General features: G+C 39.6%; 1 protein-coding gene across 1 annotated transcript; it reads right to left on the bottom strand.

The window, feature by feature from the left end:
• Positions 1–1,292: 1,292 nt before the first annotated feature.
• On the bottom strand, positions 1,293–10,580 carry TRIM42 (tripartite motif containing 42). The gene is given in 5 exon segments (XM_073358898.1): positions 1,293–1,379; positions 3,982–4,209; positions 4,906–5,738; positions 7,298–7,998; positions 10,204–10,580. Coding segments are annotated over 5 exon segments (2,226 nt in total).
• Between the last annotated feature and the right edge of the window lie 1,249 nt (positions 10,581–11,829).

Below are 11,829 nucleotides of genomic sequence, written 5' to 3' on the forward strand. Positions count from 1 at the left end.
TTACTAGTCTTTTTTGAAAATGTAAATGTTTGCAAGTAGTATCTCTAGACTTGTCCAAGTTGAAATTATCTGTCAGTAAGGGGATGAGCCCAGATCATACATTACATGAAGTATCACTAATAGTTTAGTGACTGGCAAAGAGGATGAGAAGATGGATTTGCTGGGGTCAGTTTTTGGCTTTGCCACGGACCATATGTGACCTTTGGAGACACTTGCGCATGGTTTGCAGCTCAGTTTATACATCTGTAAAGTGGGTATAGTATTACTGTGTTACTGTAATGAAGTGAAGGTAGTTAAAGTTTCACTGTACTTGACTCTGATGAAAGGTGCAATAGAAATACAAAATATTAACCATACATACGAATAAGTTATTGTTTGCCTTAAGGTAAAGCCAGACAGCTGCATGGGATGAAATAGGCATAGTAGATACCTGGGAGTTGTGTACCCGTGTGGTGAATGATATTTGTTACTCCAGTGCTGTAACCTGCTGTGTTAATTGGTGTATAGTTTCTCTTGCTGCTGGTATTTTCCAGGAGTAACTATTTTTTTTCAACAATATACTAGTTGCCAGTCTTTTGTGACCCTCAGGTAAAAGACCTTCAGGTAAAGTGAGCATGATCCTCAGCATGTGACTGAAGTGCAGAAGGACATATTCCCCTCTTTGTCCCTGCTTTTGTTACTAGGGATGAGTACCTTTGTGGTCATGCGCTTCTACATTCATTAATACCAACCCTGTGTAGCCTGTCACCTTTTATCTTGCACCTAATGCTCTCACTCTGCACTGTGCATGATCAAGGTCCAGGAATAGAGGCGGCAGGGTGAGATATGAACTCCTGGCACAAATTACAGATATTTGTAGAATGGGCTTTATGAGGTGCATTAGTACCATGTAAAGTGTGTTGGTGGCCCATATAGCTATTTATAAACAAGTTCAGAATTGGCCGCTTAGGAAGTAATAATCAAAGTATTAACGTAGGAGATTGCTGCGATGAAAATGAAGAAGTCAGTTTGTATTAGTTTTTCTTTAAAGGTGCTATGCACTACAGAGCTGGCTTCTGAGATTTGCACTCTATATTTTCATGTAGAGCACAAAATTTTCCTCATGTTTTGGTGCTATTTCTAGGCTAAAGAAGGCAAAAGACAATGTTGAGATATTTATTTATTAGAAAGATGTTATTTTGAAGAGTTTACTTTCAGATCTTAGGCTGCATGCTAGCTTCAGTCAAAAATATAGTAGATTTTTTCAGACCTTTTCTTTAAAAACAAAACATACTGTCTTGTTTCTTTGAAGCTTAGAGCTGTTTAAAGAAAGCAGATTGAATACTCCGCAGCAAGCCCCATCTGCCTCTGGCTTTCCCATGCCCACCTGGAGTAACTACCTGGAATTGGGGAAAAAGAACACAAATTCAGAGTTAGGAATATTTTAAAATACATACAATTTGCAGGGACTTGGTATCTCAGGTGTTAAATGATGGGGTAATAGTTCTTCAAAATGTGGTCTACATTTTCAGTGGAGCTCAGTCAGATTTTCAAGTACTCAGTACCCACAATAGAGGGTAGATTTTTCAGAACAGCTCAGCTATCACTTATGGCCAGATTTTCAAAAGAACCCATTTTGAGCTCTTTTGAAAAATCTAGTCACTTACTTTGCTGCCTAAATGGAAGTGGATCTCTTGAAAATCTGGCTCTCAGGGTAAGTGGAAAGTAAGCAAAAGCCAATGCATCCGATGAAGTGAGCTGTAGCTCATGAACGCTTATGCTCAAGTAAATTTGTTAGTCTCTAAGGTGCCACAAGTACTCCTTTTCTTATCACCAGATGGTGGCTGTTTGGTAGTCTGTGTACAATGTAATTATTTGTGAGATGTACCTAGCACCAGCCTTTAAGTGCCAGTTGCAAGTCAGCTAGGGAGAGATTTTTAAAAGCACTTAGTCCCAGTTCCCCAAAGGTATTTAGGCACCTATTGGCTATTGAAGTCAATGGGAGTTAGGTACCCAAATGCCTTTAAAGCTCTAGGCCCTCTGGCATTTAAAAGCATAAATCCCATTGAAAGTCATTGAGACTTGTGATCCTAAATTCCTGAGGTGCTTTTGAAAAGCTCCTCCCTAGTTCTTCGTGGACAAGTGTCCAATCACAAAAAATACCATCAGAACTCAAACGAATTAGTTGCCAAGTTAGCCGTCTCATCAGCCAAGTTTAAAAATGGGCATGGCAATTGGCCTTCATCCCTTGCTAGAATGGGGTTGAGTCACATCTGCAGCCTCCCTTACACTACCTTGGGCTGCATTGCAGTTGTTCCGTTCACAGAGCAAAATTAATTTTCATTGTTAACCTAGGAACTTTCTCAAGGACGAAAATAACTTAAACAAGCCACATTTCTAATTAGGGACTAGACTGGGCAATTAAAGCACAGCTGTGATTGGTGGCAATACAGAGTGATCCCTCCCCATGGTTCCTAATGTACAGGGGTAGTATGCAGTCTGTGCCATCCTTCAGGACCCGCAGCGTGCCCAACCTGCGCCATAGGCTTGAGGTGGGAGAGGAATGCCTCACCTCTGGGCCAATGTGCTTCCCAGAAAAGATGTCTGAAAGGAGCAGATCCTGTGCTCCTACAGCTTAGAGACTGTAATTATCTGTGACACTTGTGTGCATATAGAGCCTGGGACAATCTGGCCCTGATATAATAATGTCTTTGATCAATTCTTTTTGGATAATTGGATATGTCAGAAAATATTTTATTATTTTGTATAAATAAAACGTCTTATTTAATGTAAATGCACCGTGAGAATGTAACTCTTCTGAAGTTTCCATGCAGTTGGTAAAGTAAAACATTCTAATTTTATGCAAAAAGAATGGCGGTAAGTTTTTTGTTTTTGTTTTTTTTAAAAAAATCTATAAATGTCTGTCAAACATGCTTTCTCATTTTCATTTACCATGGAACTCTTTGCTTATGTAAATTACAGCAGATGTTAAGCAAGCCTGTGTTTCTCTGGAATATTAATACAACTCTGCTGCCTGGAGAAAGAACTGTTTTCAAAAGAAAAATCAATATAGTACTCCAGTGTGTCAGATAAAAAAGAAAATACTGTGTTGAATATGTTAAGTATGGGAAGTAGAGCTGTTCTGGTGGTCCAGAGGTAGTGTTATTATTAGCACTCACGTAGTGAGTTATCTGAGTGCCATTTCAAAGCTAGACTCTTACTAAATCCAGGTGACAAGGGACTAGGAGCCTTGGAAGGATAAAACTCTGTGAAGTGAAACTGGGAAGCATGAAGGGAGATTGAAATCCACCCTTTCACAGAGCACTTACGCAAAGGGCTATGTATTGAAGTCCCACATAAACCCTTTATTGGGACTCAAATGGTGCATAGAGCCTTTTACTGGCTCTCTGTGCTGGGATGATTTGCTCTTGTATGTATAATGGTTCCTAGTGGAAAAATAAATGGATTGAATACATGTTTTTGGCCAAGATTTAGAACACAGAGGTGACATCTGTGTGTGGTGCTGGGTGCTCGGCACTTGTGACAATTAGGTGTTTATTTTTGAAAATCTTTTTTTTTCTTTAAAACCATAATAAGAGAGGCATTTGACAAGGGTGCTGAGGGACATTCTGAAACTGTCAGTCTAATTCTCTTTGATTGTAAACACTTTGGTGACCGGGACTATCTCTTACTGTGTGGCCATACAGCACATAGGACACTGGGCCCCTCGTCACAGTGTTAGTTAAAAGATATTATGTACTTGCATGAAGATTGTAACCATGGTGCTGCTCTACTGTTGACAAATTTGGATGAGAAAAAATAATCTGTGGAGAAACCCAGTACCTTTCAGGATTACGGACTAGTATGCTGAATCACTTTCCTGTGACAGTACCCCATGACATGTGTTCTTCTTCATGGATAGAGACAAAGAAGAATTGGAATTGAATATAGGAGGATGGAAAGGCAAAATAACTACAGAAAGAGGGACAGATTTTGCTGTACCTTACAAATGTCACTCCATTGACCTGGACCGTTTATATTGATGGCACGAACTTTAAAGAGATATTCCGTGTTTGGATCCAGATTATGTATCTCAAGGTTCTGATGCTTTATCCCATGCAGTTCTCCAGCTAATTGTGTCTGGACAATGTTATCAGGACTAACAGAAACAACTTCATAGAACTCTACATCAAAGAAATCCACGTCTTCTGTGGGACATGTCCAGTAAATCTATGGAGGAAAAAAGATCTATATTGTCCAATTATATGTTCTTTGTTTTATTTTCTTACATTTTCATTTCAATTTTTTTTTGAAAGCAGGCCACCATCTTACTGCTGCTTCTGCATTTAAAAATTAAAACATGCCTAACAAAGCATGTAATAAGTGAAAGGCAATGACATGTGGGATTGCATTTTGAAAAATGGTAAGCAGCTTCTGGGAAGTTCAGAGCACACTCATCTCTCACACTGAAATTGATGTCTGGTGTAAGCATTTAGTGCTTTCTATGACTTATTTGGCAACTCATTTAATTGGCTTCTAATAGGCGCTGAGAGCCGATTAATATATAAACGTAAAAAAAAAACAATTTTTTTAAATATCACTCAAATAGGACCCAGTTCTGAGAGATGCTAAGCAAAACATAACTTGATTTTGTATAATCCACACCCACAATGCCCTCTTATGCCAGTATTTAATATTAAAATACATCTACTTCCTTTGTACTGGACCTTTCATATAGTAAATACTCATAATGGCCCGATTGACTACAATGGGTTCAGTGTCTTATTTATTATTTCCCAATGAACTTTATCAGCATTACTCATTCACAAAATAAATGTTTTAAGCTATATTAAAAGGAAAACCAATTTGACCAGGACCAACCAGAACCTAGTCTACATACATTTTAAATATAAACACAAGTCTTACTTTGGCCGCCCTTGGATATACAAGAGTCTGGTAGATGATAACTAGGCCTGGAACCATAGATGATCCATTGTCAAATGGTTCTGGATTGTGAATGATACTGCAGCTTTGATGGTTTCTTTCTTTTCTTGGAACTTGAGTAGATGCATCCCAAAATGCAAACATTTCATTACGCTCTTTACGATGAGGGGGAGGTGTGGAATTTGGTCTTCCACACATTTCTTTCCTCATCACTCTTGTTTCATATTGTGAATTTAAGTTTGATAAAGATGGACTTCGGAGCATGGTTGAATGTTTTTCTGAATAGGTACTGGAAATTTTCTTTAGAACCATTATGTCTGAATTACAGGGATAAGGAGCTTTGTTTGCTTTATCCGCTGATTGCTTCATTCTGACAGGTGATTGGAAAAGGTCATGCAAGTTGGCTGAAAGATCTTCAAAGTTGAGTTTAAGGTTCTGAATGGGGTCTTCTTTGAGTCGTGCGCTGGGCTGATAAATATTAGTAACTACAACTTCTATTTCATTTACCAAAAGGTTTGCAGACTGCAGAAATGCAATCTGGTTTTCCTCCTTCAAAGCCTCCTTAGAATACTGAATAAGGCTATCCATTTGAGAGATTTTTCTGGATGTTTGTGCCACATACTCTATAATTCCCTGCTCTTTTTTAAGTTCAATGTTCTCAAGCAATTCCATCATCTCCTTTTCTTTTTCATGGAGAATGTTCCGTAATTTGAGAAATCCATTTCTGATCTCCTTTCTCTTAGTTTCTTTGTAGGTCTTAAAATTGTTCTTTAGCAAAAGGATTTCCATTAGGTCATTATCGACCCCATATCGGACTGTAAAACAAAATCAAGCCAATTATTTCAACATCCCATTGAAATGTTGTGTAGCAGTTAGTAGGACTCAAGCTGGTCTAGTATAGCATAGAGGGACTTCAGGATTGGTAGAACATAAGACAAGGAATCAGAATTCTGATGCTTTACTCTCCGTTGTGCCGCTGCTTGCTAAGTGTCCTTATAGTAATGATTGATTACTTTTCAAATTTGAATGGATAAAGTTAGGGGCCTCAATAGACATGACCTACTTTCGAGAGGTGACAGAGCTTGGCACTTCTGAAAATTAGGTGGCCATTTCTTTAGATGCCAAAGTAGGGATTTAGGTGCATAAATTTACATATCCAAATTCAAAAAATTTGGCCTCATCCTCTTAGCACCTCAATTTGGTCTTCTGTAAAATACATCTGATAATGCTTATATACCTCACCTTCGAGCTTAATTTATGAGTGATCATAAAGCCCAGAGTAATCTTTGTGAAATTTACCATGTTAGTGCAAAGTATTACTTATTATGAAAACCATACTAGCAAACAGCAGCAGTTATCTGAGTTTCTTGTTTTGCTTTTTATTCCACCCGTCTGTCTTTTCAAAGGTTGTTATAGGGATTTAGCCATGCAACTCCCTTTGAATTTAGAATCTGGTGCCAGGGTAATATCCTGGTTAAAAAGTTTATACATATAAATTCACTTGTAAGCAGGAGGGAAAAGGGGAGGGGCAGGATTCTGGGAGAGGGTCTGATGAGGAAAACAGTAACTGGGAGGGAGAGGCATAGAGTATCTGGTCTCGAAGTGGGGAGCACTGGGTAGGCAAAGGAAAGGGATGAACGGAGGGGAATGTCAGAAATGCAGGGTACCTGATGAGGGGTGCTGAGGATTATGAGGTGGATGGAGGGTGATGCAAGGAAATGTGAGAAGGTGGGAAATCCATAAACTCCTATGTCTTTTAAACTGTAAGGGTCAATTTCTGGCCCATACTATAAGCCCTTTGTGGTACTTTGGCAGTGTAAAGTGACTGGAGAGATGCCACACCTGTACAGCTAAAGAGTCCCCTGTGTGAGGGAATATCTGACTTAGCTGGCTCTGGACCACCCCAGGACAGAAGGCACATCTGTGAGAGAGAGCACAGCCATAGTGCTGTGGAACTCCAATAAATCCTGACCGGTACAGCACCCAGGCAGGACTTGCTAATGACTGCAGCAGTGAAGTCTTGTGTTGATTTCATATCTATCACAGCACATCCTTTCAGTGGCTGTCATGTGTTAATGTGCTTTAAACTTGTATATATCTATATTTTTGTATAGATGGGGTAATATTGTTTCAGCTGGACTCCCCGAAACACACTTTCAGCAACAACGATTTTAATGAAGTTCTTTGCACATTTCCGATTGATAGATGATAGAAAGAACTTCATTAAAATCGTTGTTGCTGAAAGTGTGTTTCGGGGAGTCCAGCTGAAACAATAAATATTACCCTATCTATACAAAAATCACACAGCCAGTTAAAGACAAACATCAGAGTTTTTAAAAACAGTGCAAACAAGCAGAAAAGCTGACATAGGAACCTTTTTTAAACTTGGCAATAGCACTGAAGAGTGAAGCAGCCTCATTTGAGCACGCCACTGGCAAGGATAGTATCTCATGACCATTGTGCAGGGAGGCACTGCAGAACTCACAGATTAGCTCGTGGTCATCTAGACAGTATTTAGAAAGGTTTGAGTTGGGATGGAGTAAACAACAGCACTCTCCTTGATCTTCTCGATAGGCTTTGGTAAATATGTGGTCTTGAGTGGTGATCTCACTGTGATGTAACCTTAGACACTCGTTACAAAAATTCAGCCGGCATGTGAGACATCTCTTGGATGCCTTCTTTGTCTTCTCTTTGCAAACTTGACAATAGATTGGTGCTTGGGTTTTGTCAAATCTCCACCTCAGAAAGCCATGTCTGCGCATGTATCTCCGAGCCAGTTTGGCTCTCAGGTAATTCATCCTCAGATGAGTTTTATTAGTGTAGGGGAGGCAGTGTGCTTTGACACACACTGGGCATACAATGATGAAGAAATTCTCAGTTACTTCAGCCTGGGCTTTGCTTTTACTTATACACTTCTCACAAATGCAGTGGTTGCATGGTAGCATAAATGGGTAGAGATAGAGTTGTTTACACAATGGACAAATGAGTTGGTCACGAAAAGCATGTCCTGATGCATCCCTCTCCAGTGTAATGATTGATGTGTCACTTTTACTTCCAAAGGTTGGCAAGCTAACTCTTGAACTGAAAACAAAAAAAAAAAAAATTGGATACTCACTAAGAAATAGATTCTAATGTACACAATTCTGCTGTACAACCTCATCCATTTTTATTTTTCCAAGATTTTGATTTCAAGAAACAGGTCATGACTGTGTTCTGTTCTGCCAGCATTGCACACAAGTGAGTAAAAAGAAAAGGAGTACTTGTGGCACCTTAGAGACTAACCAATTTATTTGAGCATGAGCTTTCGTGAGCTACAGCTCACTTCATCGGATGCATGCCGTGGAAACTGTAGCAGACTTTATATATACACAGAGAATATGAAAAAATACCTCCTCCCACCCCACTGTCCAGCTGGTAATAGCTTATCTAAAGTGAAACCTGACACAAGTGAGTGTTTCTGTTCATGGTAGTAGTTGCACATTTACTACAGATTTGTACAATGCATGCAAAGCTGCCTGTTTTATTTTTCAAGATGTTCGTTTCCCCACCACCACAAGTGTTGCAGCTATTACACAAATGTCACCATCCAGCACCTATTTTTTGCTCCACCTCTTTTTCTTGTTTATATGCTTTGCCTGTTAAAATTACTATAATGAGTTATGATTCATGTGAATAGTAGAATAAACAGGTACCTTAACCACTGTATCTAACTATCCTTTGCCTTACAAGGGGAATCAAAATCGGCCTCCTAATGGAACCCTATTGCCAGCTCAAGGATCTTTGCGGACAAAAGTTTTTAAAAGTGGCTGGTGATTTTGGGTGTCTCAATTTTTGCAGTGCCCAGCTTGGGATGCCTTAATGGGGCCTGATTTTCAGAAAGTGCTCTGTAAATCTCTCTGCTCTGTAAGTGCTTTTGAAAATCTTGGTCAACTGTCTCTCCATCATAATTCCAATGAAGATGACACAAGCTCAAGTGGTTAACATAGTCACCAGAAACATGAGATAAAATCACTGCCTCATCATTCAATTTTTGCTGTAGACCTAGTTGGGTTGGACAGTCTTGTACCCACTCCCTGCTTCCATAATACTGCCTTCACCACTACATTTCTTGTTGCTGCTGTTTTCAATCTCATATCTCCCACTCTACACACTCCAAAACTGCTGCTCCTCCCCCTTGAGGTGTGGCCCATCCCCTCCCCTGTATATAAGTTAATGTGTGTAATATCATTAACTAAATAGATTCTTCCCAGCGCTGCCCTTGTTCTATCCACTTGTCTCCCCCACTTTCAGAGCCAGAGTTACATATTTTAAAGGCAAGAATCACTTATGTGTCATAGATCTCTGAAGATCAATCAGTTCTTCTCCACTCACAGTCTAATCTTTATAATCATTACCACTTCTTTGGTCTGGCTAGTTTCTTAGAGCCCTAGGCATACCGTTGCAGTAATTTCTTTTCACTGTCTGCTCTTCAATTTAACCTGTATTTAATACTTACATTTTCCCATCCCTCCCCCACCCCAAGATTATTATCATCCCATCTTTCCACTCTTTTCAGAACATTTTTATGCAGTTGACTTTCAGTTTCCTCTACTCCCCTACCCTGACCACCATTTTCCATTAGTCAGCATTTTTTCTCTTTCTCTTACTCTCACTTCACTTTCCTCTTTATCAAGCATGTGTCCCTTCTAATTGTACAGTCCTCTTTCTTTCCTTTTCTCAGGCTTTTACTCAATTAAAGCTTGTGGGAATTTTTCAGTTAAACATTTTTTTCACTTAAAATGTCAATTTGTCAAAACCAAAACTGTTCACAGATCAATAAATGTCCTGTCTTGAAAAAATGTCAAAATGTTTTGAAATTGTCAAAACATTTCATGCTTATATTTTCTAAATGAAAAATTCCAGTTTCCTGGAACAAAATAACTTTGTTTTGAAATTTTATGCTTAACGGGGGTTAAAAGAAGGGGGGGGAAGTCAACAGTAAAATGGAGCATTTTGAAATTATTGAAGCAAAACATTTCAATTGATCCAAACTGAAATAAATCTTTAGGGTCTGGGTTTTGAATTCACAAATATTTTTTGATTTTTTTTTTTTTTTTAACTTTCTTCCTGATTCAGGCATGGAAATTTTTTTTTCTGGATGGGAACACTGTCCTCCCACTACTTCAGCTCTACTTTCCATGCCCAGCTTGGTCACACTGAGAATAAGTGACAATTTTTGATTCGCGCCCCCCCCCCCCCCCATGCAGCATATCCATTGTAATGTAATATGTAAAAAAAGACTCCTTCTTTGAATGCACTTACTGACGTCTCCTTCTGACTCTGGGAAGGTATGATGCGTAGGTGGTATTCCTGCAGCATCTGCTCTCATAATACTGACAGCTGGTGTTCTCATCAGTGGTACAGCAACAGCACTTGCAGTCTGGGTCATTTGAACAGGAGCAGCAGCACCAACGGCAATTTGGGCTCTCTGAACATGAGCAGTGACAACATTGGCAAGCTCTGCCTTCTGCATATGGGCAGGGGAAACAGTTGCAATTCCGCTCCGCAGTAAAAAGGAAACGCCAACATGAACAGCATCCTTCATTAGTCCTTTCCAGTGGTGGGCAGCAACGGCAGCCCAGACAACATGGCCAATTTAGGCATAAAGTATTGTCCATGGCTCCACAAGACACTCGGAAGAAGGTTCACTGATCCTTTGAACCCTATCCTCACTTTACACGGTAGCACTTCTAAAACACATGAGACTGGTTTGACGACTCAGGCTTTGTGTTGGGATAAATGGTTCGCATTCCAGTTAGGAATAATGATGTCACAAGGAGCTATTTAACCAAGGACAATCATATTTGCATATGTAAGTGATGTGCTGATTACATCATGTATATGTCACAATTACTAAGATCTACCTTTGCTGTTTCTTGTATTGGCACCCAACACAACAGTCTCTGAGCTGGCAGAAGTTACATCTTCATCCAGCAGCCAATGGCGCTTATGAATTTCCAACAGAAAATTCTCTAGTGTGTTGAAAATTTGGGAGCCACATTAAATAGAATACAGTATAAAATAAACACAAGTAATATTGTGCTGGTTGTATATTCATGCACATATTTAGAGTTAGTAAAGCCTATATTTTGAAATTTGCCTCAGAATTTTTAAGGTACTGCGGGAACACAGGGTGTCTTGCTGCACAATGTAGATCCAGCGCGCCACAGAAAACATGAGGATTTTCCACCTACCTTCTCAAAGGTATATATGAGAGAAGCATTTTCTGAAGGCTTCTCTTTTTCAGTGCAGACGACCAGCCACTCTACCCCTACCCGACTCTCCAAAAATAAGGCAGAGTCTGATCCTGTTTAACTTCCTCTTCTTGCAGTTTCTTCCCATCACTTTGGATGGTGATATAAAGGCTTTGGAAAGAGAAGAGTGCCCTGCACTTTTCCAGAGGGGACAATTTCAGCTTCTGCCTTTTATATCTGCATGATACCCAGTCATTTCAGTGCCTCATATTGACAATTAGCATTCCTTTGCCATCTATTGAAGAATAATCCCACACACTGTTTGATACCAAAAAAGCAAGGGCAGTATGGTCTAGCCTATTAAAAAATTTGATACAACAATGCAAGGAGCTCTGGAACCAGCCAGCTTCAGTTCTTACAATTTATTGCTTGCATTAAAGGTCTCCTCTAGGGACCACATCCAAATATGGGGCCCCATTATGCTGGGTGCTGTACACATACAAAACAAGAGACCCTGAAGACCTTACAGACTAAATAGGAAAACAGGCAAAGGGCAGGAGAAAGAGATATCAGTATTTTACCTATTTTACAGATGGGGAATGGCTGGATTTTCAGAGTGATTAAGTGTTTTATCCGAGTTCATGCAGGAAGTCTGTGGCAAAGCAGTAAATGA

This window comes from Lepidochelys kempii, chromosome 9 (genome assembly GCF_965140285.1).
Source record: "Lepidochelys kempii isolate rLepKem1 chromosome 9, rLepKem1.hap1, whole genome shotgun sequence".
NCBI classification, from domain to species: Eukaryota; Metazoa; Chordata; order Testudines; family Cheloniidae; genus Lepidochelys; species Lepidochelys kempii.